The 27500-nt window shown below is 42.3% G+C and overlaps 1 protein-coding gene across 18 annotated transcripts in view; it reads right to left on the bottom strand.

Moving 5' to 3' along the window:
- The window catches only part of LOC147012901 (muscleblind-like protein 1), a 236258-nt gene that overhangs the window by 157503 nt on the left and 51255 nt on the right, over positions 1–27500 (bottom strand). Inside the window, exon 2 of one of the 18 annotated variants that reach the window (XM_085854236.1) lies at positions 19357–19591. The exons of 15 other annotated variants lie outside the window; for them this stretch is intronic. Coding sequence is in view for 1 of the 3 variants with exons in the window: in XM_085854231.1 (XP_085710357.1) it covers positions 22303–22335 (33 nt within the window). In the remaining 2 variants the exon portion in view is untranslated. Of the gene's footprint in view, positions 63–19356; positions 19592–22302; positions 22351–27500 lie in introns of those variants that run through there. 2 more of the 18 variants (XM_085854231.1, XM_085854238.1) reach the window with 2 other exon arrangements.

The raw sequence follows: 27500 nt of genomic DNA, 5'->3' as shown, positions 1-27500 counted from the left end.
AGGTGTGTCAGCATTTTCCGTGACAGTCACTCATTTTAGCCATCACGTCCCAAACGTCACAACTCGAAAACCAAACGTTCCCAGAGTCTACAGTATTGCAGGAAGGACGACGATGACGTGCGGAAACGATGAACACTTCATCACAAGATCGGAAAATCAAGGTTGAGCTCACAGCATCATGAGGGAAATGCTTTGATTGAACGCCAAACAGGTTCAACTGATCGTAAAGACGATGAAGTTTCTCATCCCTGGGACAGGAGGTGGAGCGACATTTCAGACATCTTTGTCAAGATGAGTTCACCTAATCGTATTCTTGCTCAATTCCATGTGCCATGACCAATGCATAAAAAAGTACTTCATTTTAAAAGCCCTGGATGCATGTGAGACTGTGAGTGCGTGTATGCCATCTCAAGATTATATATACTGGATATTATTAACGATCAAAAAATTAATAAGCAAACAAAACTTTGAGGGCTTCAAGTTGGCGGTGCACCATCACCTCATGTTAACCCCCCCGCCCCCTCAATCACTGTCTGTGATGCATATTACTCGCATTAACCCCACCTAACCGAGTCAGGTTATCATGTTTCCTCCCCTCCTCTCTCCTCTTTAACTGTTCTTTCATTCTCTTGCTTGTTGGATCCAAATGTGGCTTCACTGTCGGTGTTGGTCCTTTGCTTTTTTGTCCTCTCCCACGCAAAAATGCTTCAGTTAGAAGTAGAGTATGTGAGAGTTGTACTCTCATATACTATAGTTGGTAGCAGGTACTACTGCAGTCGTCTGCAGAGAATTACCGCAGGAAATGAATTTTTGCCTGGGCTGTCTGTGCAGTCTTCCTGAACCTCCATGTTGGATTGAATTGTTTTTTATTGTTTCATTTACAATCTCAAGGAAGTAGTTCGCAGAGATATAATACCACATGAATACACCATAGTAATATACAAGAGAACAACAATCTCACTGGAAAGTCACTTCAAATGTGACAAAGTTTGTTTTCTCCGTTTTCACATTATTTTCATACATTAACACACACGCACGCACGCACGCTGGTGTGTGGAAGGTTGGAGGAAGTGGATTAATGGGAAATCAAGCTTGGATTATAACGATGATGCTCATCAAAGGCAGCATATAGAGCACAGTGTCAACCCAATGTGTCTCTCAATAAGGTAACAATCTACCAATTAAGGAACAGATGCATCACACAAAGCTCTGCCGCACAAACTGTATGGCGCCTCTCAGAAGCTCGACAAAAGCCCATCAGCGTGTGTTTCATCCACCAATTTGTCCGGAGTTAAAACAAAAAGGTTTTGATGAAAGAGAGGCACATTTGGCAGCTTAAGTTTGTCTCAAGCAAATTTGGAAGCAATTAAAACTAATTAATACAGCTGGTAATTTTAACTCTAAAAAGGGGAAATCACCTTATTGTCATATTATCTGCCTTACAATAAAGGTTTCATTTCAAAAAAAAAGGGATCAGATGGGATTAAATATGTGCAAGACAATAAACAAGAGATTTTAAAAGGTGATTCAGAATTTGAGTTCAGTATTTTACAACAATAATGGTAACACAAAACATCCCCAGGAGATGGCGCATCATTGATTGAGAGAACAGTTTATCTAGGAATCGGCTCGGGATGTGAAGCTAACGGGCTGGAGGATCAACAATGTTTTGGATAGCTTGTTCTTGATCGAAAAAAAAACTCCAAAAAACATTGGGAAGCAAAAAAGCCTCTCACTCACACACACACACACACACACACACACACACACACACACACACACACACACACACACACACACACAACACCAAAAAAGATGAAAGAAAATACAAAGCCAATATCAACAGATATACACTGACAACTGGGTACAGGGCGTTGTGGCGTGTGCCTCTAATCCGGCAACTCGGAGGCTTGGGTTGGAGGATCGCTTGAGGATGGGTGCTCTGTGTTCGGCCGCGCTATGAGAGGGTGTAGGGCAGCCCGGAGTCATGGCGAAACCCAATCCTTATCCCTGTGTCGTAAGAGGCGACCAGGGTTGAGTCAGGAAGGGCATCCGGCGTAAAACCTATGCCAAATCAGTCTGCGGATCATAACGGATGATCCGCTGTGGCGACCCCTAACGGGAGCAGCCGAAAGAAGAAGAACAACATACACTGACAACTGGGAGAATGACAAAAAAGCAGCAAGATGAAAAGAAAACAAAATAGTTGGACAAATTGGAATGGTGAAGAAGAGGTCAGCTCAACTGGGATGGAGAACAAATCATTATTAATGCCCAAGACCAGGGACACGACACGAATGGCTTGAGGAAAATTGCAGGACTCAGCTAATCGGACAAGTGTGCGTTCTCTAAGGTAGAAACAGAAAGCACGAGTCACCTCCTATCGGGATGTAAAAATATACCATCAGAGATGGGGAATCCCCCGCCATTGAATGAAAAAGGTCATACATATTCCAGATAATGAGGGAGGTGAATTGGAAACAAGACACCATTTGGTTATCATCTCGAAAAAGTTCCCCAGGGGTGAGGAACGTAGTAACCAAAAATAATTGAAATCAGATAAGCGGTTTTCCATTTATTACAAAAAACATTTTTTCAAGATGGCCGCCCCAGTCGGCCATCTTGGATCCGGCCACGCCCGAAATCAATGGGGTTCTTCCTTTTCAGGTGGTTCATGTGACCCAAATTTCAAATGGATATGGCGAAAAAACATTTTTTTCAAGATGGCCGCCCCAGTTGGCCATCTTGGATCCGGCCACGCCCAAAATCAATAGGGTTCTTCCTTTTCAGGTGGTACGTGTGTGACCCGAATTTCAAATAGATATGGCGAACAGTTTAGAGTTATCGCACTCACAGCTATAAATGTTGACGCCCGGACGGACAGACGGACAGCCGGACGACCTGGGTGACAACAACATCCCCCTTCCGCCACGTGGCAGGGGGTAAAAAAACTCATGTCAGAACCAAAGGCACAACACGGTGTGCGGAGTAATCCACTGGCACATCTGCAAAAACTTCAACATCCCAGTCCCAGAAACTCATGGAAGCATGAACCAAAAGCGATAACTGAGAACAAGGAAGTAACGCTCACATACGACCTGATGATGCCATCGAGCATGAACAAAGAAAACAAAGCACTCTGACCAAGTACTCAGATACACAAAGGAAAAGAAGCCATTGCTAATCGAGGTTTCAGTACCCAGTGATGTTGGTCTAAGTAACGCAGAAATCAAGAAAATGACAAAACACCAGGATGTCAAGAATGAAGCGAAAATATCTTGGAAGTTGAAGAATGCCAACAATGTACCAGTGATAAATGGAGCAATGGGAATGATAAAGAAGAACCTCACAAAGATCCTAAAAACCATCCCTGGAAACATTACCACAAACACACTACAGTTGGGGGCTGTGTGGGGGCTCAGTGATGATCGTGAAAAGAGCCCTCAGGACAAAATTCTGAGAATAAGAAAACTTCAAAACTTCGGCCAGAAATCATGATCCTTCACGGAAACGAAGGTGGATACTTTGAGTCATGGGAGGACTCCATTCCACCTTCTGAAACCCCCAACTATGGAGATAACAGTCAACGACACACGTCGTCTCCTTTTCATCACCACATGCCCTTCCTCACCAATCTCGTTTTTCATTTGTCGTGGCAGAAAGTGTTGATATTTCATAGCACAAAATTGCGACCAAACAATGACGTCATGACTAAACCTCGAAATCCTTTGTTTGATCTGTTGTGTTATCTTGGTTTTGGGTTTATCTGGCGGTTCATAATTCTCCACTTGTGTGAAATTAAGCAATTAGACCAAATACAATGCTTATTGTTATATTACACAAAACAAAACAACACTGTACAATTACAGCCTGTATTATCACATAAATGGAAGCACACTTAATGAACAGTGACATATTCAACGAGAGAGAGATCATAGAAAACCTTCCCCACACAATGTTTAAGTATATAATTAAATTGATATAAAATAATCACAATATAATGGGTGTAAGCCTGGAACTTCGAACACACTTTTCTCCGAACATATTCTGTTCATATTTCCGAAATCTTCACAATATGTGTTCCCTGTATTTACGCAGGTGATGGCGGATTCAAAAAAAAAATCGAATATAAATAGAATTTTCAAAGAGGGAATCGATGACGTCACAATCAGCAGCGTTCCACGGCAAACCGACGGCCGGGTCCCAGACGACGTGCTTTACTTAACTAAGTCCATGAGTTCAGGACGTTTGTTCAACTCAGCATTTTCGGCTTTTATCCTGCCATGTTGTTAATCTGTTGATGGAGGTCATGTAGAAACAATGAATATGTCAAATCATTCGTGTTACTCATCCGGCACTGTGTGTCAAGGCCAACAATCAAAAGCGACCAGTCTCAAACGCTACCATGGGCACCCAGACACGCCACCAATATGAACTGAGCTGTTGAATGTGGCGCAAAACATCCAAAGAAACTACCGTCACCGAGTATTGTGATCCGTCCTGTCCCCCATACCCATCCGTAGACGGGGTATCTGCTAGTGATTTTAAAGTTCGTATAAATAAAAAATTCCGGAAGTACACAATACATACCGTATTACTCGACTGCTCCCAGGGGGGTAAAAAAAACGCAGGCAGTGTTTCGGCACAAAACCTGATTGAGGCCTGAAGGACAATTATCTGTTTTTATCTGGGGTCCTCTGGATGAAAGAGGAGGACATGCAAAGTTTGGTCGCACTGGTTCCTGCAGAGTCTGAATGCATAAACGAGCAAACAAACAAACAAACTTTCTTCTTTACATAGTAGATAGCAGAGTACCTCCCCTCTAGGTGGGGCGAGTTTGTGCATTACTTGCAGGAAAAAAAAGTATAATCTGTGTTTTGCAAGAAGACTATAGATGTTTGTGTGGTGTGCACTTTAAAGGTTCGAGATGGTCTAAACTCTAAAGGGTACATTTCAATAGTAGTTACTGTCTAAGCCCCGAAGGGGTCGAAATAGTCTAATCTCTCAAGCATGTAAAAAGGGTCTGTAAAGGTCCAAGTGATCTAAAGCTCCAAATGGTCAAGGGTCCAAGCTGTCTAATCTGTCTGAAGGGTGTAATGTGTTTTCAGGGTCTTACGGGTCTAAAGGGTCTTTGGGGTCTGTAGGTCTTAGAGGTCTTGAGGGGTCTTCAAAGGTCTAAGGGGTCTCAACAGTCAAAAGGGTCGAAAGGTTTAAAAAGTACATTGTAATAGTATGTAATTAATAGACGTACATGTAGTCAGGGTGAAACTGACGTTTAAATAGTACGTAATTAATAGACATATAGTCACACGGTTTCACAGACGGACAGAGTCTTAAATGGTCTTTGGGGTCTCAAAGGGTCATTGATGCATTAAATGGTCATACAGGTCTTAGAGATGTTTGGGGTCTCAAGGGTCTCCAGGGTCTTAAAGGTTTTTTGGGGTCTTCAAATGCTGAGATGTTGGATGAAAATACCCTGAGTACAATCCCCAGGTCAGACTTTGTCTGTGTGCCAAGTGGGGTGGTTATCGGCCCAGGAGTCTTTGTAAAGAACGCGAACATTCAGAAAGACGACAAATTATATTAGATGTCAAAATAAAGCAAAACTAAGTTTTCTGGAAGCGGTAAGAAGTCGATTTGTGTTCTATGTTGCTCAACTTTACGATGCAATTTAAATAAAATGATGATTTTAAATGTTGAAGGAAAAACATTAATTCCAGAAGTTTACCGCAATTGACGCAGTATCTTTTACACCACCTTATTTAACACTATACATTCATTATTGGTGCCTGTTATTTGAGTCCTTTATGATGTCCTTCGTTTCCTGTTTACTACAGTAAGTTTCCTGTTTACTACAGTAAGTTTCCTGTTTGGAATGATTTTCATTTTTGTTTCACTGCCAGACAGGTAGACCGAGTGACAAAATAAAAATAAATCTAACTCCTCTCTGCGCATGTGCGATCGGGATGAATTCAGAGCCAAAGTACTGCTAAACGGCAGGTTCGTTTTCCCATTCATGTTCAAAATATAACATTCAATTTAAATGAAGTCGTTTCTCCATTACAATCTGACGCTTGTACACGGACGGACAGACGGAAGTGAACCAATTGCTTTACCCCGCTTTTCACTTGGAGTGCGCGGGGGAACAACAAAATGACTTCTGAATGGAGATGTTTTACAAAACCATCGGGGCATAAGACGCATTCATGTTGACACATCGGAAATATAAATATTAGTATTTCTGTGTAACGTGTGTTCATTTTGAACTGTTTGTTGTAAATTTTAAATCTTTGTTTGTAGAAATTTCAAACCAGAGTTGGTGTCAAAGCCACCCAATGCTCGCCTGTTTATACATTTATCGTTTTTAAAAGACTCGTCTAATAATTAATATTTTTTATAAAGCATTGCAGTGAAGTCTGATCCAAGTAATTTTAAAGCAAACAATGTATTTGTATATTGTAATCAGTAACAAGAGCGCAAGTGAGCACAATATACTCCCAAACAAGAAGGTATATACAGAATTGTGCTACTACATGGAAAACAGCATCCTAGTTGCCATGGCAACCACTTTAGATGACGAACGTATGTCATGACACACTGTCCCCACAGTCTGTACCTATGCACCAAATATGAAATGTGAAAGTTGAAAACTTTGGGAGTTAGAGTGCGAACAGGAACGGATGGACGGACGGACGGACGGACGGACAGACAGAGACAGACGGACAACAGGTATCACATTATACGCCCCAATATATATATATATATATATATATATATATATATATATATATATATATATATATATATATATATATATATTGGGCGTATAAAAAAGTGTGGTAGATAAACCATTAGAAAGGAAAAAATAACTTGCACCAAAAATTTTAACATTTTCACGCTCACGCTCACGCTGATGCTCACGCTGGGGGTATCGCTATAGCTCTGTTCTTCGAACAGGCGAGCTAAAAACCGAATGCCTTGTGTTTTCCCAATCAACGTCACATATCTCACACACATGCCATGTTAAAGGGTCAAAATGTCGATGATAAGCGGTTCCCAGCTGATGATCCCAAAGACTACTGAATATGACAATCAATTACAAAGACAAATTAACTATTTTTCATGGTAACTATTGCATACTGGTATAAATGGAAGCTTGCCTTAAGACTCAATGGTTGTGCATGAATCATCTGTCTTGGCCGTACAAGCGGTCGAACGAGTGGTCGTTGCACGAGTGGTCGAACGAGTGGTCGTTGCACGAGTGGTCGAACGAGTGGTCGTTGCACGAGTGGTCGTTGCACGAGTGGTCGTTGTACGAGTGGTCGTTGCACGAGCGGTCGAACGAGTGGTCATTGCACGAGTGGTCGTTGCACGAGTGGTCGTTGCACGAGTGGTCGTTGCACGAGTGGTCGTTGTACGAGTGTTCCTTAAATGTCTGTACGTCTCAAAGCGTCGTTTCAAAGTGGTACTAAAAATTAAATTAATTCTTTAAATCTCTTCATGCGGTCCTAATACAGTGAGCTGATAAATCCAAATTTGAACCCGGACACCAACTCTGTCTTTCTCCATCTCTCTCAATCCAACTTTTGGTCTCTTCGTCCAACTCTCTTATTGTCTTTCATACAATCGATTAAACAAAAATAAAGGTCTCAGAGAAAGACAAAAGCAAAAAGGGAAGTTTTACACCAGGGGCAGTAATGCTGGTCGGGTCACAGAGTCCAAACATCTCAAGACTGTTTTCTTCTCCAACTAATCTCATTTCAACTCAACGTCTTGTCTTTATCCCAGTGCTCGGATTAAATGGACCCTCTAACAGCGCAATAAGGCCAAACCGTGCACAATAGCCGTTCATTTATGATAAGTGCTTTCCTCTGGTACAAGCCATGCTGTGCAAGTCCAAAAACAGAATTGTCATGAGAACCAAGGTGTAAAAACTAGTTCACATGGAGGGTCGATTCCCACTCTCCTGTCGACTTCATTTGCACAAGGCCGACAAAATCTCAGCAACGTGGCTCTAATCAGGTGATGACATGATTCGCAATGTGATGAGCACAGCTGCATCACGGAGCACACAGTGCACCATTTAATTTACGGAGATTACGCAAACATTTCACATTGCTCCAATTTTAAGAAAAATGAATCGATTTCTATTCTTACAAGCGTACATCTTGTGTTCATGTAAGTAGAGGTTCCAATGACGAGTTACGACAACAGTACGCGTACGCGTTACGAGGTCAGGCGCTTTGCCTTTGAGACAGGCAGATGAAGGTCGCTCGGGGTAATAAGACCAATCCCACACAAAATTGTTTATGATCAGAAAAAAAGTATTTGACAAAAGTGAAACAATGCACAGAGAACCACCAGGACACAACATCTCAATATCCAAAAGTACAAATAATCCAGCCCTTTCAACGACTCATAATGACTACTCAACTAATTACTCCATCTTGGCCTTAACACCCATGCTATATACTTGCGGTATAAAGTCCAAAATATATTAATTACTTCTTATTAAACCACATTTGAAGGAAGGACATACAAGATGATTGGCTGCAAGTCCAACACATAGCAAAACGGATAAACATGACATAAAATACACTGTAGCATACAGTTGCCGGTACTCATCCAAACATTGCAAGATGCTCACCATCATCATCATGCTCACCATCATCATCATGCTCACCATCATCATTATCATACCATACATACTCTTGACAAAGCGTCAGACTGTCGGTGCTGCTGAAGACGTTTTTGGGCAGTGGGGGTTAGGGTTAGTTTTTTGCTGGGGAGGTTGCCACTGCCTTGCCGGCAGTTAGTTGGAGCAGGAATTTGTAATTTGATGAGGGTGCTGGTGATAACTCACCTACTTGTTGTGAAAGACACTGAGAGACCTTTAATGTTCACCAACCAATGCCAAGAGAACAACCAGTTTAACATCCATCCGAGGGACGGCACACACACACTGATGCCAGCGAAGCACCAGGATGATAGTTTATAGCTGGGTCAGGATTAAAACCAGGGTCGACAGATCAGGGAAGAGTGTGCATATGTCTAAACTCTAAAGGCTACCCTCTCAGCTCTAAGCAACAATAGACCCAACCTAAATCCGAACACTGAACAAACATTTCATCATCAGATGCTCACGGGGCACAGTCTTCATGCAATCAGACATTGCAATCAGCACAACAGCGTAGGTTTACACACGTCCCAAACCTTGGATGGGCCTGATTAGCAGCACCCAACCTATTTCTGTCACCAGTGGTCTCTCATGAAAGAATGATGAATTTCACATGGGAGCTACATCTTATTAAGAACGTCATAAGAGTAACTTCTCCCGGTGGTCACTTGTGGAACCACGATGAATTTCACATGGGAACATCTCATCAAAAACTTCATAATTAGTGACTTCTCAGCTTGATGTTAGCATTACAAAGAACTTCGACATCAAGGTGAGCAAAAACGTTCCCGACACTCCAAAAAGAACCACAGAAGTGGATTGAGATGATTACAAGAGTTCACTGTGCTGCCGTTTCCCTCACAAAAGTAACCTCATTCCATACTCAGACACAGCTACGTGCTATTGCCCAATGCTGAACTATATATATATATATATATATATATATATATATATATATATATATATATATATATATATATATATATATATATATATATATATATACATATATCGTTCAGATATATATACATTATACAGTGCCTATAGAAAGTCTACACAATCTTTCAAATTTTTCACTTTTGTTATTTTATAGCCTGGAATTAAATACATTAAATCAGACTTTTCCCACCATTATTTACACATCGTAACCCACAACTTCCAAGTGAAAAACAAATTCTACAAATTTCAGGAAAATAATTAACAATACAAAACGAGAATATCTTGGTTGGATAAGTGTCCACCCTCCTAATAACCGCAATTGTAAATTAGTTCAGGTGTAACCAATCACCTTCAAAATCACAAACCAAGTTAATGGCCTCCACCTGTGTTAAATTGTCATGATGCTGAATATTTCAAAAAAAAAAATAAAAAAAATAAAAAAGAGCAATCAGAGATTGCAAACCCTCACCAGAACTTCTTTTGAGGTGTATTTTTAAAGGTTATAGGGTAAATCCAATATGGCTGCCAAACCATGTGACCTATGATGTCATAGGTGTGAACCTTTTGTTCCTCATGGACAGGCGGTCATACGTGTAAAGTTTCGCCTCGATCTGTTAGGCAAACTTCAGAGAATAAGATTTTTTGAAGGTTTTTTTTTTTTAAACAATATGGCTGCCAAATCACACGACCGATGACATCATGATTTTTTTTTCTGTGGACCATTTTATCCCTAAATGACCCTCAAAAATGTTCATACTGATCGGATGTGGCGGTCTACATATGCAATAATGACGTCATAACGAGGACACATAAGACGTCATAAAAAAAAACATCACACTCATTCCCGATGAGGAGTACTTGCGATGTGCCAAGTTTAAAACTTCTCCTTGGTGCGGTTTCAGAGACACAGAGGTCCAAAGTTTTTCCATTTTTAGCAGCGTCTCGCGTAGCGAACGTTGCTCTAAGAGAGCTCGGCGTGGTTCTTCTACTTCTTCTTCTTGTGAAGACAAAGCCTTTATATTAGACTCGGCTCTTTTTATATACATGATCCGGATCTCCTTAAATACTAAACACCTGTACACATCCTTGCATTGACGGTGCCTTTTGAGAGCGTCTATCATGAACTTTTAAATATATTCGGACATTTGCTTTATTTAAAGTTTCGAAAAGTTCACGTTACTATTTAAAGATTATTCCATTTAATGTATTGTAATTTCGTAAATACATTATTCATTTCGTAAATACACTATATTTCGTAAATACGTAAATACATCATGACGGGTCTCGCTATCGGCTTAATCAAGGCACGTGCCGAAATATCGGAAGTTGTTGGTTTTTTTGGGGGGGTTTTTTTTAGCCGACAAAACCTTTAGGACGCTGCTCTTGGACACATTCATCCTTGTTCCAATATGGCTGCCACAACACATGACCAATGACATCATAATTATCATTAAAACATTCTACATGAGTAGTCGCACCAATGGTGAAAATTTCATCTCGATCCGCCAAGCGGTTGCAGAGAAAAACACTCAAGTTCTGTGCAGACAAACAAACAGCCAAATGACTCAAATGCAATACCCTCTCCTCTGGCGAGGGTAATCATCAGATCCCTATCCTGATTCGGATCTTCACTAAATTGAATCAATTCTTTCTTATCATACACCCAACCTGTCCACCAAGTTTCGTCCGAATCCGTCCCCAATTTTTTGAGATATCGTGTTATATATTGTTTTTGGCCCCATCTCTCAATGGTGAAGAATCGCTTTAAAATTCTAGTCATCGGATCCGGATTTGGATCTTCACCAAAATCTAATCAGTTTGTCCTCGTCACACACCCAACCTGTCCACAAAATTAAATCCAAATTAACCCACAACTTTTTAAGATATCCTGCACACAAACAAACAGACAGAAAGGGGTGAAAATATAACCTCCTTCACCTTCGGTGGTGGAGGTAATCAGCTGTTCCTGTAGGTTTCCTCTGCTGGATAGTGCATTTCATAGCAAAGACTCAACCATGAGCACCAAGGAGCTTTCAAAAGACATCCAGAATAAATTTGTGGAAAAGCACAGATCAGGGGATAGGTATAAATACATTTCAAATGCATTGAATATCCCTTGGAGCACAGTCAAGACAATCATGAAGACGTGGAAGGTGTATGGTACCACCAAGACCCTGTCGAGATCAGGCCATCCCTCCAAACTGGATACCCTGCCGAGATCAGGCCTTCCCTCCAAACTGGATGACCAAGCGAGGAGTAATCAGAGAGGCCACCAAGAGGCCAAGGGCAACGTTGAAAGAGCTACATGCCTTTATGGCAAAGATTGGTCACTGTGTGCACGTGGTAATATCCCAAGCACTCCACAAGTCTTGTGTGTAGAGGAGGGTAGCAAGAAGGAAACCATTACTCAAAAAAATCCACCTCTAGTCCCTTTTGAGGGATGCAAAAAAAAACACTCCAGAGATTCTGAAACCATCTGGCCAAAAATTTTGTGGTCTGACGAAACCAAGACGGAACAATGACATTTTCACCATTCGTGCGACTTCTCGTGTTGAACTCCCCACGCAACTTTACTGAGCTTGAACAGTTTTGTACAGAAGAATGGGCAAATATTGCCCAATCAAGGTGTGCAGAGTTGGTAGAGACCAATCCCAACAGACTCACAGCTGTGATTGCTGTCAAAGGTGCTTCCAACAAGTATGAACTTAGGGTGGTGGACGCGTATCCAACCAAGATATTCGAGTTTTGTATTTTTAATTAATTTTCTGAAATTTGTCGAATTTGTTTTTCACTTGGAAGTTGTGGGTTACAATGTGTAAATAAGGCGAAAATTTTGAAAGGGGGTGTACATTTTATCCAAGCACTGTACACACATATATATATATATATATATATATATATATATATATATATATATATATATATATATATATATATATATACATATACATGCATATCTATACGACGTATATATTACGAGTTGAAGACAAGCACATGAATGGCTTCTGGAATCACTTCTTTAGCAAGTTCGTAAAAACAGTGGAATCTTAAGAATGTATAATTCCAGGGATAGGTGACTCACAAACAGTAAGGATGGCCAGATTGTGGATAACATGGAATGAAATACCAACAGTGCAAACCACATCACTGTCTGCACCATATTTTGCCATTTCCTGTTCAAAAAGGTCTGTTGTGTCTGTTACGATGACAGTAAACCCTGTTCTAACAATGAACATATTGGTGAATCAGAAAGGGTAATTTGTGCAGAAAATCGACACAAATGGTTGCTGGCCACAACTCATGTCTGTGACATCACACAAGTTTAGCATAATTGTCCAACAAATTTCTAATGATCTCACAAATTATCGGGTTGAATTCCGACACTGTATTTTTGGAAAACAGAGGCACCGCTGACATCATGACGTGATGTGTACGATACAAACCCATTGATTATTTTGATCCATAATTAATATAACATTAATCTAATCTTGGCCCAGCTATAAATTGTCGTCCGAGTGTTTCACAGGCACGGTAAGCTTGGTGTTGGCTTAACGGTTAAGGTGGCTGGCTTAAGATCTCATGGTCTTGAGTTTCCCTGTCGTGCCTTTGAAATAAATCAGGTGGGTTGACTCAGCTTGTCATCCTTCTGAAGTCGGCAAAATGAGTATCAGCTCACTGGTAACAGGGACACTGACTGCATCAGCGGCACAGCTGAGTTTCTAGAAATGATGTAACCATCAGGCACAGACTACATACGAAACAACAATAACAAGCAGGGTGATCACTGAATGTGTGTGCTGTCTCAGAAGGACGTTTAGTTGGTTTTGGTGGACGTTAGTTGGTGGACGTTAGTTGGTGGACGTTAGTTGGTGGACGTTAGACATCCCACACTGTATTCGTAAAGAGTAAGCAATCGATCGCCTGGACCATCATCAAATTACAAATTCCTGCCCTGACGTTCTCAGTCAAAGCGGCAACCGGACCAGGATTGTAGCCCATTAACTGGTTCGGCAGCACGAACGCTCTGCACAGGGTACAGTACATGACGATGACGATGACCACGACATTACTTGTGAAAAGTACGTTTCACTTTCTATAATCTCTCAGCAAGATGTAAATGGCTGCGGCACCTGACCCAAAGGACTATTCTTGCAAAAAATTCCAAGGGACCTTAAAACTACTGCTGCTGCTACTTTAATGGCTCCATTTACTCAATTTTCTCCCAAAACTATTACGAACTGATCGGCTCGACCTGAAGTTCAACCGAAGGTGATTTGGGCAAGAATTAGTAATTTGTTCAAGGTTCCGAGATGGTACCCGGCCTGCGAAACACCAACCTGACAGATGTTGTCAAGTTTGTAATCAAACCCAGACGAGACAACTCAAAAGGTAGTTGTGCGACCTCTTCACTATCTTGTCAGGGCTTTGACGGTTACAATTACAGGCCAGCTTACCACCCCATTAGAAAATGACAGTGTTCTTGATTAGAAGCAATTAATAAAATGGTTCGAGTTATCCGACATCGAGGAACACAAGGTGCTGACGTTTTGGATTTTACTCTTCGCCATTGTAAAAAGAGGAAGTGTTCCAGAAATCTCACTGACACATTTTAAAGGAATAATCAGGTTATAAGCTATTGTGGATGATTATCCGAACCACATCAACGACACCAAAAACCCCAACATTTACAATTAGAACGACACTCTGCAGAGCGTACACCTCTCTCAGGTTGAACATTTTATGTTTTGTATTCCAATGATAGGCTGGACAGACCTCCATCCAGACCTGAAGCAACATCTAATCAGCTTGTTCTCATCACTTACCAAACTCATCCACCAAGTTTCTCCAAAACCATACACAACGTTTTGAGATATCGTGTCATGCATAGTTTTTTGGCACAATCTCTCAAAGGTGAAGAATCACTTACAAATTTTTTTTAATTCTAGTATCCGGATCAAGATCCATATCTTCACCAAAATCAAATCAATTTGTCCTCCGCACACTCATCCAGTCCACCAAGCTTCGTCCGAATCCATTCATAACTTTCTGAGATATCCTGCTCACAGACGAACAAACCATGGGTGAATACATAATCTCCATCCACCTTCGGTGGCGGAGGTGATTACAGGACCATTCACGTTGTTATGAGAGCAACCCAATCCCGATGAGATCTCCACTCTCTAAAACTCCAACCAAACACTGAATCTTGTGCTCTTAGCTTTTCAGGACAAGGAACAAACACTCACGAAGTGTTTGCTCACACACTCATAACCTCCATGACCTCTGTGGATTCCAGACAATCATCAATTTTCGAGGCAGACATAACGGCAATTAAAAGTTTGGGTAAAACGCTGATTTGCGTCATAACTGGACTCTTATGATTCCTGTCATTTGCATGAATCACAATGTTTGAGCTTATCAAACACCAGCATGATGATTTCTCAAAAAAATTAAAAAGGACAAACAAATGAATGTGGTTTACAAACTGCCATTCCCCAAAAAAAGTCCCTGTGAAATTCTTGGCAAAATCCATAACTCTCAATTTACAGAAATAAAGCTGAAAATGGAATATGAACAGAATGAATAGCAATGAAGAGAGAGCTTTGCATACAAAGTTGAGGCTCATGGAAAAGCAATGTGACAGAGAAGCTATTATGGTGAGATAGTACGGACACACACTGACAGTGGCACAGTGCAGACAACACCTCGACACGAGACAAAGATATGAATGAACAGGAAGAGCAAGAAGTGGGAAAGTCAGCACAAGAGGGAAGAGAGAGGAGGAGGAGAAAGGAGGAGAGAGGAGGAGAGAGGAGGAGAGAAAGGAGGAGAGAGAGAGAGAGGAGGAGGAGGAGGATGAGGAGGAGGAGGAGGAGGAGGAGATAGAGAGAGAGAGAGAGAGAGAGAGAGAGAGAGAGAGAGAGAGAGAGAGAGAGAGAGAGAGAGAGAGAGACAGAGAGAAAGAGAAAGAGACAGAGAGAAAGAGACAGAGAGAAAGAGACAGAGAGAAAGAGACAGAGAGAAAGAGACAGAGAGAAAGAGACAGAGAGAAAGAGACAGAGACAGAGACAGAGACAGAGACAGAGACAGAGACAGAGACAGAGACAGAGACAGAGACAGAGACAGAGACAGAGACAGAGAGAGAGAGAGAGAGAGAGAGAGAGAGAGAGACAGAGAGAGAGAGAGGGAGAGAGAGAGAGAGAGAGAGAGAGAGAGAGAGGGAGACAGAGAGAGAGAGAGACAGAGAGAGAGAGAGAGAGAGAGAGAGAGAGACAGAGAGAGAGAGAGAGACAGAGAGAGAGAGAGACAGAGAGAGAGACAGAGAGAGACAGAGAGAGACAGAGAGAGACAGAGAGAGACAGAGAGAGACAGAGAGAGAGACAGAGAGAGACAGAGAGAGAGAGAGAGAGAGAGAGACAGAGAGACAGAGAGAGAGAGACAGAGAGAGAGACAGAGAGACAGAGAGAGAGAGACAGAGAGAGAGAGAGAGAGAGACAGAGAGAGACAGAGAGAGAGAGAGAGAGAGAGAGAGAGAGAGAGAGAGAGAGAGACAGAGAGAGACAGAGACAGAGAGACAGAGAGAGACAGAGAGACAGAGAGAGACAGAAAGAGACAGAAACAGAGACAGAGACAGAGACAGAGACAGAGACAGAGACAGAGACAGAGACAGAGACAGACACAGAGAGAGAGAGAGAGAGAGAGAGAGAGAGAGAGAGAGAGAGAGAGAGAGAGAGAGAGAGAGAGAGAGAGAGAGAGAGAGACAGACAGAGATGAAAAGATGAAGGAGCTTCCCATAAGATCATCATTATGAAGTGGTAAGTTCATGGTACAATTCCAATGGCGTAATGTGTACAAGAAGACAAAAATGCATATTATACATCATCACGTATTATACATTATACATAGTATCTGTATTTATATATTTGTCCACCCCAGTCCCCATGCATCCTCTCCTACCTCTCCTCCCTCCTCCCCCCCCCCCATTGTTGTCGACATCCCTCTGCCTGGGCCATCAGCTATGCTGTTTTCACCCTCTCTCTGCTGTTTGTTTTGTCCTGTTGCATCCTCATCCGTTCAGTGAACCTGTACTGACTCTTCCACGAGCCTCAACTATGTATTCAAAAATAAATAAATAAACAAATTAAAAAATCACATTTTATTGATACTGTGTTCTCACTCAATAACCGAGATGAGTACAACTGAGACTAACTTTTACCCACATTAGAAAGGCAGGCAAGCCAAAGGATGGTTTTAATCTATTTATTTATTGTTCTGAAGTTTTCATACAAGTAATGTTTTACTTTCGGTAAACCAAACACAAAGGACACAAAATACTTTTGCAAATGCAAAACCACAGACTGCAAAACCTGCACATGGACTGAAAGATCATTACAAACATCGTATTCATCCATAGATTGGATTAATGTGATGTTGATGAAGTGCAGGCATGATGGGCTGCCAAGTGGCCTCCTCCTACCTTAAATTTTCTTCTCCGAGGATGAATAAATAAGTTGGATTTGAGTATTTGAAAGAACATTGACAACGGTTCTGAGGATTCCTCATCACCACTGAAACGGCTTCCAAGATGCTGAGAGCATTTGACACACCTTGATGTGATTCCCAGAGGGGAGAGCAGTATTCTAGTGAGCTAGGGACAAAGGCCTTGTAGGTAGGCCGAGGGAAGTTCAGATTTACCGAGGAAGTACTTCGCACGACGGAGGATGCCGAGTTTGCCGTTGGCTTAAGCATCCAGTTCTGAGATATGTGGTCTATCCCAGGAGAGGTCACGTCTTATGGTGAAGCCAGGAAGTCGGAGGCATTCAAGCTCTTCCAATGATTGATCAACGTACAGTATATTATATTCAAAACTACATGCCTGGCCTTTCAGTCGGCAGTCAGTGAATATTGCCTGCATGAGAAGACTTACCTGCTTGTTAGAAAACGCTTTCTCCTGGCTGAACATGAGGCTTTGACCTATCAAACAAGGAACTTTAAGGTTTCACATTAAAACGGAACTACGGACACCTTGGATCACGTCTCCACCACGTTTTCACTCCAAGGTGGTGACACCATATCCATTCACCAAGCTGCTCTGTATGATAACACCACAAGTGGCAAATCACGCCGGTGATGATATCGAAACGTATCTCCGTACTCGCGGTCCTTCCGCCTTAATTTTCACAATAGCTTGCGTAGAGGAGGAGGATGTGATGACTTCTGTTCGAGGAAGGGAGATAGGTCATTGCGAAGTTTGCTTCTACTGCTGATGGTGCACCACCCCACAGGCACTGGACCGTTTCGGCATCAGCCATTGAAAATGATGATTCACTGACTCACCATTAAAAACAAGTGAAATACTTCAATACAGCGCGTGTGGTGAAGCAAATGAGTACACTGATGTTATTGAAAGAACCACTTATCACTTTGCCACCAATATCTGCCATAAATTTCAACTACTAATGCATGACGAAACACTTGTTTGTGGCTTATATTAATATAAAGAGAATGATGGCATAAAAAGAACTTAGCTTTCAGCGTTCGGCGCAAAATGCCATGGTGGACGGAAATGACGTCTTTCGTTCGTTCGTTCGTTCGTTCGTTCGTTCGTTCGTAAATGAGAGGGGAGCGTTTCTTGGTTTTTTTCCGTCAAGCAATAAATTCAATGGTTTTCACATATATAACACATTAGTTTCACAAATTTCCATTGAAATACTCGGGTATTTCCGTCAATTGTCGCCATTTCCGTCGAGGTTACGCACTGCATGTACCGGACGGCCGTCATTGGCTCACTTGAGGCACGTGGGGGGGGGGGGGGGACACCGGGGACATTTCAAACTCGGTGCAATTGTATACAGCGCACGCGCTGTAATAAACAACACAAACTATTGGAAGCATTTCCTGTTTCTTGACTTCACTTACTTGCTAACATTCTTGTGCTTCTTCTAGCACTATGACTACCATGGAACAGGGACGCTCATCAGCCACAGTGAAACCATGATTACACTCACAGCCATTATACACCGATTATGTGATAGAAATTAAGACCTGTGAGCATCGTGGAGACTACCATGGAGACCAAAGGCATGGCGACACCAGTCAGCACTACTCAAGACTCTTCTCTTTGAAGCATTTGACAAAACGGTTTGCAGTCACTTGCACGAGTGGTGAAGATGACTTATTGGACATCAGCAAAAGGCCTGTGGAGTATCTTGAACACCGTTGATATATCATGCACTGTAGATTGTGGTTAATGAGTGAAAGTGATCATCAGCAATAATCAAGAATGGCATCAAACTCAATTCGAGCATAAAGACCAATCCGCCGGTGATCACGAGCTTTAAAAAAAAAAAAAAAATTGTACGTTTTATATAACGAGTCATCACTTCATCTTGGCAAACATTGTTATAATGTATGAAGTTTTTATGAGCAGCGCCTTTGACCACTATTTACTTCACGACTACATTTTATCAACTCGTACCGAGCACTCTTGATAACTTTAGAACCCTTTAGCACGCATTGTTGAACTTTTCACAGTTTAATGACTGTGTTGTCGTTCATTCTCTGGGTTTGGAGAAGCAAGCGTCATTCCCAGGAGATAACTTCCTCATGGATGTGACACACGTGTGAGACGGTTCAGTAGCAGTCTTATTATTATTATTATTATTATTATTATTATTATTATTATTAGTGTTATTATTCTTTTAACAGCCCCAATTATTCTCACCTTCTTATGGGCTCACCTGGTAGTAATGGCACTGGCCTGTATTTTTTGAACTGGCTGACCAGGCCTGACGTCCAACTGAAGGTAATTTAGGAAGGAATTCGGAACTTGCTCAAGGTGCTGGTGATAGCTCGCCTACTTTTGGCAAAAGGCACTGTTGGGTCTTTAAGGTCCATCAACTAATGCTGGCAGACGAGGCACTCAGCTTGACGTCCATCCGAGAGACGGCACACACATTGGTAAATCTCCCCTGCCTGTGAAACACCGGGATGAGAGTTTATAGTTGGGTCGGGTTTAGAATCGAGAATAGACGGGTCAGATGCGAGTGTACATACCTCTAAACTACGCTACTGTCCCATTACCAAAAGTCAATCAGTTAGTGATTTACGACATGTTTGTGAGCTTTCTTATTGATTGTGCTTTTGTGAACAATTAATTGTTCTTCAACTTCCCTTCAATATGCCACAGACACCATTTGTTTGCTGGTAAAGAGTCTTGTTTCACAAGGCATGATTCAATCAGATGTTGAGGCTGATACCAAAGTTACACTCCATGAAGCGAACGCAATAGACAAGGCCAAAGACCCTGTGTGTGCGACGTCACTGCTAATAAAAAATATACCATCAGAGATGGGGAATCCCCCGCCATTGAATGAAAAAGGTCACACATATTCCAGATAATGAGGGAGGTGAATTGGAAACAAGACACCATTTGGTCATCATCTCGAAAAAGTTCCCCAGGGGTGAGGAACGTAGTAACCAAAAATAATTGAAATCAGATAAGCGGTTTTCCATTTATTACAAAAAACATTTTTTTCTAGATGGCCACCCTAGTCGGCCATCTTGGATCCGGCCATGCCCAAAATCAATAGAGTTCTTCCTTTTCAGGTGGTTCATGTGTGACCCAAATTTCAAATCGATATGGCGAACAGTTTATGAGTTATCGCACTCACAGCTATAAATGTTGACGCCCGGACGGACGGTCGGACGGACAGTCGGACGCCCTGGGTGACAACAATATCCCCCTTCCACCACGCGGCGGGGGATAACAATATTCCCCTTCCGCCACGCGGCGGGGGATAACTAGAAAGCATCTCAAAATGCAAAGCTGGCCCACATCCACCTTGTACTCGTGCAAAACTTGAAAAAAATAATTAAAAAAAATAATTAAATGTACATTTTTATCCCCCGCCGCGTGGCGGAAGGGGAATATTGTTGTCACCCGGGTCGTCCGTCCGTCCGTCCGGCTGGCTGGGCGTCAACATTTATAGCTGTGAGTGCAATAACTCATCAACTGTTTGCCATATCGATTTGAAATTTGGGTCACATGAACCACCTGAAAAGGAAGAACTCTATTGATTTTGGGCGTGGCCGGATCCAAGATGGCCGACTAGGGCGGCCATCTTAAAAAAATGTTTTTTGTAATAAATGGAAAACCGCTTATCTGATTTCAATTATTTTTGGTTACTACGTTCTTCACCCCTGGGGAACTTTTTCCAACATGGTTTCGGCCCGCTTGGAAATCCAATATGGCCGCCAGGCAGCAATGTTGAAAAAAACGATGTTATCGCAATATAGGCTCTAATTTTTTTTATCCCCCACCGCATGGCGGAAGGGAGATATTGTTGTCACCCGGGTCGTCCGTCCGTCCGGCTGGTTAGGCGTCAACATTTATAGCTGTGAGTGCGATAACTCATAAACTGTTCGCCATATCGATTTTTCAATGGTGGGGGATTCCCCATCTCTGATGGGTATGTTATAAATGGGTGTTCTTTATCCCCCGCCGCGTGGCGGAAGGGGGATATTGTATAAATGGGTGTTCTCTCCATCTTCTCATAATAAACATTTGTTGAAAATGTGATGACAAAAGCACAAATGGTGAAAAAGTTGTGTCCTGGACGCACGCATGCACACATGTACGCACAAATGCACACACACACACACACACACACACACACACACACACACACACACACACACACACACACACACACACACACACACACACACACGCACACGCACACGCACGCACGCACGCACGCACGCACGCACGCACACACACACACACACACACACACACAAAATATAGTAATCTGGGACTGGTTTTGTGTTTCACTCTAAAGCAACTTGTGTCACAACTTTTGAGAATCCAGTAAGTTCGATGCTTTGCTGTTGATACCGAAGGCCTATTTTAAGTCAGACTCTCATACGTTTGGATGGTTATTTTCATTATGGGACAAATAAGTGACGTGAAGTCAATTTAGTTAAACGGGAATATTGAAACATGCCAAATCGACTCAGTTTATACAATCATATTCACTCCATAAATATGCATCTTGGTGGCACTTTTGATTAAACATGTTCATAACAGCATTCCGTGAATTCACTGAGCAAATGACTGGCAAATTATTTTCCTGTTGAAAAAGCTAAAAATAAATTTTATTTGAATGGAAACGCCATCATCCTTTCCACCGAGAAAAGCATGGCATCATAACCATCGCATTGTCTTTCAACGAGTTCAGGCCCGCGAAGGAGTTTGCGTACAAACCGCACGCAGGGCAAAGGCACGAGTACATCGACGTACGTTCACCTGAATTACAAGTACATTGGTACACATGGGACCGTACGCGTGTCTGGCATCGTGAGCCAAGGGTTCAGATGCGAACGCCCAAACAGGCCCGGCATTGTGCTCACGACACGTGAAGAAAAAATGGAATTTTACTCGACAAAAGAGGTCGACACAGAGCATTGTGTGAATAAACAGGTACTTGGTTCGGGGGGATATTGAGTGGGAAAGCGACCCATGTACAGGGTAGTCACAATGTCTTGCCACTCCTTGTAAAAATTGGCATTGCCTTTTATCACATTAGCTGACAACACCGAAGGGTTCTCCAAGGTATACCACAAACATTGGCAGTAATCTTGTACAGTACTTCATTGCACATTTTACAGCACATGACACAAACCTTAAGTGTGCAGTGGGTCCGCTTGTGCTCCATCAATTGTCGTTACAGAGAATAATTTTGCGCCATGTTCTGTGGGACAATTTTCCGGAGCATTTGTGGGGTGATACGATTAAAAGCAAGTCTCACTGCTTGTTTAAGGTCATCAGTGGTATTCACTATCTGAAAAATTAGAAAAAAATTAATTAATCAACACTGCACACAAAGGCAATTTAACAATTTTTACAAGGGGTGACAAGTCATTGTGACCACTACATTGCTGTGTGTGTGTGTGAAAAATGTGCATCGCCCCAAAGTCAAGCCAAGCGGACAGACACCAGGAATAGAGTGTAAAATGAAAGGACAGGGACAAAAAGGTAAAAAAAAATAAGTGTGAGGGTGAATAGGTTACTGCAAACCTGGTAGGGAAAGAGCTAGCACATTGGTTGACTACCGTCGGCGTTTACCCAGCACAGAGCCTGAATAATTAGCCGAGTCCACTACTTCTTCATCAGGAGTGCTGTGTGCCAGAGCCAGCTTGGCGGGATGGCCTGGGGCAGCAGGTCTCGGCCTGCATCTCGCCGCCTCGCCGCATTCGTTAGCTAGTGGTTTAATTCCTTAATTAGGCCTCATTTCCTCGCACTGTCAAAACAGCTGTCGTCACACAATTGGTGAATAAATACGTGGCTCGACGCATTGTCGGGTGTTCTCAACCGTGTGTCGCCGTGCTGCCTTCGGAGTCCGAGGAGGAAAAAAAAGAAGAAAACGTTACGACCTTAGGGGACGCTTCCTATTGTAAGGATTAATCCACCTATCATTGGTTCTGGCAAACTCAGTCAGTTCCTGCGGCCGATTTTGTAACCTCAGTTGTGCTTTGTTGGTTGCCAGCCGGTTAGCTTGACAAGCCGAGTATCAGTGAGCAAACCAAATATTAAGGGTCAACTCAACAAGACATTTAAACGGTTTTCCTGGGGAATTTGAATCGCATATAAGGCAAGCTCAAGACCAACCATACATGGTGTACGGAGAGCACAGTTAAACAAGGGTTTGAGCTGTCGTGGCAAATGGAATTCCAGCCTGCTAACCCACAAAGTATGCAGAAAAAAACTCCAGCCCAAAGCAAAGTCTGTCACACCTTTAAAAGTAGCATGTCTTTGAGGGGTGGGGGTGCAAGGGAACACAGAAATGCAAGCAAGTGAAAGAGAGTAAGTGAAGGACTGACTGGTCGATGCCAAAGTGACACAAAATACATGAGGGGTGGGGGCACTGACACGGTGGATTTATCGGGTCTTCCAGGAGCAAAAGAGGGTGGGCAAGGAGGGGGTAGTGACACGGTAGATTTATCAGCCCTATTGGCAGCAAACGGGGGGGGGGGGGCACGGAAGCAGCGCGGAGCATGGGTGGCGTGAAGCGGTGAGCGTGAGCCCGAGGCACGGCAAGCCAAATACTGTAGGCCAAGTCTGTGCTAGTTTGAGATGTTCATCACAAAACTGGGCGGGTTTGAGATGTCATCCCTGCTATTTTGATGTAAAACGATGTATATGTTGCTGTGTCTGCAAACAAAGCAAACAAGACCCCCTCTCCATCACAGTGCTTCGTGTCCACAGTGGACACGCACGTGGAACAGAGGCCACGGAAACAGTCTCTGTCAAGACAACAATGTACCGGCACGATCAAGGAATTTCATCGCTTCAGGTGAACCTTGAAAACTTTGCCTTTCAGCAAAGTATTTGATAAATAACTTTGATAAATAATTATCGTCCCTCTGATATATTGTATTATCGTTAAATAATGACACAATCCATGAGCTTTCACTCATCCAGGTCAATAATGACAATCTGACAAGTCACGTGACCAATCCTATCACGTGATGAGACTGGATAGAGCGTTTGGAGTTCACGTGTCAGAGACTCTTCCAGTTGAGCTCACGAGGTGTGTAAAGTTTCCAAGCAGAATCTGCTGTGGTTGAGCTAATCGAATGGCGTTGCATTTTCAAACTCACAGCGTGCGCCAACATGTAGCGCATGATTATGCATCGACCCTAAGCTGGCAGCTTGAGACACAGTACTCATCTTATGCTAAACCAAAGAATTTGAAAACCCAATGCCAAAAAAGCAAAGCTAAACAAGTATGTGCGTATCCCATCTTCAGAACAAATCACAAAAAAAAAAAAAATCACAAGCAAGGTTTTAGCATGAGGGACGACATTGATACGGTGGTCTCGTTCAGAAGAACGGTCCTACGGTTGCTGGAATAATATCAAGATAATTTAAAACTGACTTATTACTTCCGAAATCTAAAGATTTCAGAAGTATATTGATGACTTCCGTTATCTGTTTGCGTGTGTGTTTGTGTGTTTGTGTGTGTTTTTGTTTGTTTGTAGGCACGATAACTCGAGAACGGAAGAAGCTACCATGGTCAAATTACACCACGTGATTCAGGAGGGTGATGGCTAGTGCTGATTAGATTTTGGTCAAAATCGGTCAAAGGTCAAAGTGAGGTCAAACATTCGATTTTTGATGGTTTGGTACAGAATCATGGTAGAAACTTCTGGTTTGCGTCGCTACCTTCTCGAGAGACAGCTTTTATTAGACAAGGTCAGAGGTCAAGTTGAGGATTTCGTAAGTACCAGTCTATGACTGCTTGTTGAATTGTTTTTCATTTCCTCACCTTTTTTTTTTCTTCTTTTAAAGAGAAATTTGTTTCAGTATTATTCAAGCTTGCACCTACGAGAATTTGTCTTCAATGTTGGATCAATGTAAATAAAAATAATTGTGCCTTGTGTTGTGTATCGGCGTCACGTATACGTGTATCGCCACTCGTTTGTTAATCGGCCCAACTATTCCCACCTTCTTGTGGGTTCGACTTGGGAAAACTTTTGAGCCAAGCCTTTTATGAACCGCTTAGCAAGGTCTGACGTTCCACTGAAGGCATTTATTTTTTTCCTCTACAGCGTCGAGGCTCATGCAAGAGTGAAGTGACGGAGAGAATGAACTGACAGTAGGGTAGTGAGGCAATTCTTGGAGGAAATAATCAAAAAAATGAACAAACAGGTAAAGAGGAAAGAGAGGAAGGAAGAAAACACAGCAACCTTCAAGTCAGAGGGGTTAATATGCATCGTAGAGATAATGGGTCAGCATGGGGTACGGCATGAGATGGTGGTGCATTGCCTGATTTAAGCCCTTGAGGAAACGTTGGGATTGCAAAACCTCTGAAAGGTGGTTCCACATACAGGAGAAGCGCGGAACAAAGGTGTTGAGTTGTGCAGAAAACCTTGATCTTGGCAGCTTATCCAGGAGGGGCTTACTGGAAATGTTGTGCACCATGGAGGAGCTGGGGAGGGTTAGATGACTGAATGAGCAGAGGGAGCAAAATTGGAGGAGAGGCTGAATACACAAATAAAGAGGCCACTGACTTGCGTACGATGTGCTTTGGCCTCATTGTGGGAGATTCCAAAAATAATGAATGTATTAAATTCCACAGAATCCAGGAGAGACAAACATGATGTGGGGGCCTCAGCCCACAGAGGAGAGCACTAATCCATTGAGCAATGACCAAAGGCCTGATAGAATGACAGTAGTTCTGATTTCTCAAGGAAAGACTTGGAACAATGAAGAATGACCAGTTTGCATCTGGCTTTGGAGGCGAGCTTTGCTATATTATCGGCTTTGATGCCCGTCAGCACGTGAAATTTCAGCTCTCTACGTCACCCGGAAGGTGCCGAACTTTAATATCAGTCAGTGGTGAGAATGAGTTAGAGAGATGTGTATATATATATATATATATATATATATATATATATATATATATATATATATATATATATACACACACACACACACACATACACACACACACACACACACACACACACACACACACACACACACACACACACACACACACACACACACACACACACACACACACACACACACACACGAATACCACCATCGCTTTGCTGACGGGAATATTGGGGGAGGGGGGATAAAAAGAGGGGGGAGAGAGAGTGAGAGAGAGGGATCTGCAGGCGGCAAGTTGGCATTTGCAGTCTCACCATGTGTTCCCATACACAAATCTTCTTTTTCTCTTTTTTCTTTTGCCTTACAAACCTTCCTGGGAGGGCCCTTAATCCACCGTCGTTGGTTTCATTGAAATCCGTTAATCCGTTCTCAAGTTATAGCACGACAAACAGACAAACATGGCTCCTCATATAATACAACTAGCAGACGTACCCGGCATTGTGCGGGAAGAGAAACATGAATAAACTAGAACGGGCACTCGGTAGAGCGCATACCTTCGCCGCCGCAACTTTTTTCCGGGCACATTTGAAAAACGTCATTTTAAAACGTCCATGACGTCACAACCGTCAGTCCGATTGACATCAAATTTGGTGTGTAACCTCCTTGAAGGCAGTCCAACAAAATGGAATGATAAACACTGAAAAATTAAAAAGTTGAAAAATGACGTCATCTTTTGACGTCATTTTGACGCACTTCCGGGGACATCACGTCCAATCGGGGACTACCGTTCTGAAAGCTCGTCGTTCACTGAACGTTTTAACGTTGGTTTCATGTCAATAGCTCTATTAGATCTGAAGCTATGCCTACAAGTATATTTTGACCTTGAGTGTGACCTTGACCTTGACTACAGAGTAAATTGGCAAAACCTGTACATCAATAAACAGATATTTTGGTACTGATCCTAATGCCTGGATTTGGGAGACTTTGCTTTATAAATTATATAGATATTTGTATGTAAAATATCAGGACATTTTAGCCACTATTGAAAAACGTCATGTTCAAACGCCAATGACGTCATAACGGTCATTCCGATCGAAGTCAAATTTGGTGTGTGACGTCCTTAATGTAAGTCCTACAAAACGGTATGATCAAAACTGATGAGATCGAAAATTGAAAATTTACGTCATCTTGTGACGTCATTTAGACGCACTTCCGATGATGTTACGTCAAATCCGACACTACATATCCGAAAGGTATCTCGTCATGGAACAATATGGTGGTGGTTGCATGTCGATAGCTGTATTATGAAGGAAGTTATGCTCAAAAGAATGTTTTTGACATTTTCATGACCTTGACCTTTGACCCAATCGCTCCCAAAATCTAATCAAATCGTCCTTGAATACTCACGAATCATCCCACCAAATTTCATGCAATTCGGTTTAATACCTTGAGTTATGCGAATAACAAACAAACACACAT

Source organism: Eptatretus burgeri, chromosome 14 (genome assembly GCF_056783735.1).
Source record: "Eptatretus burgeri isolate ZD-2024b chromosome 14, Ebu_testis_v1, whole genome shotgun sequence".
Classification (NCBI taxonomy): Eukaryota; Metazoa; Chordata; class Myxini; order Myxiniformes; family Myxinidae; genus Eptatretus; species Eptatretus burgeri.
Note: the sequence above shows the minus strand (reverse complement) of the source record. Positions and strands in the feature narration are given on the sequence as shown.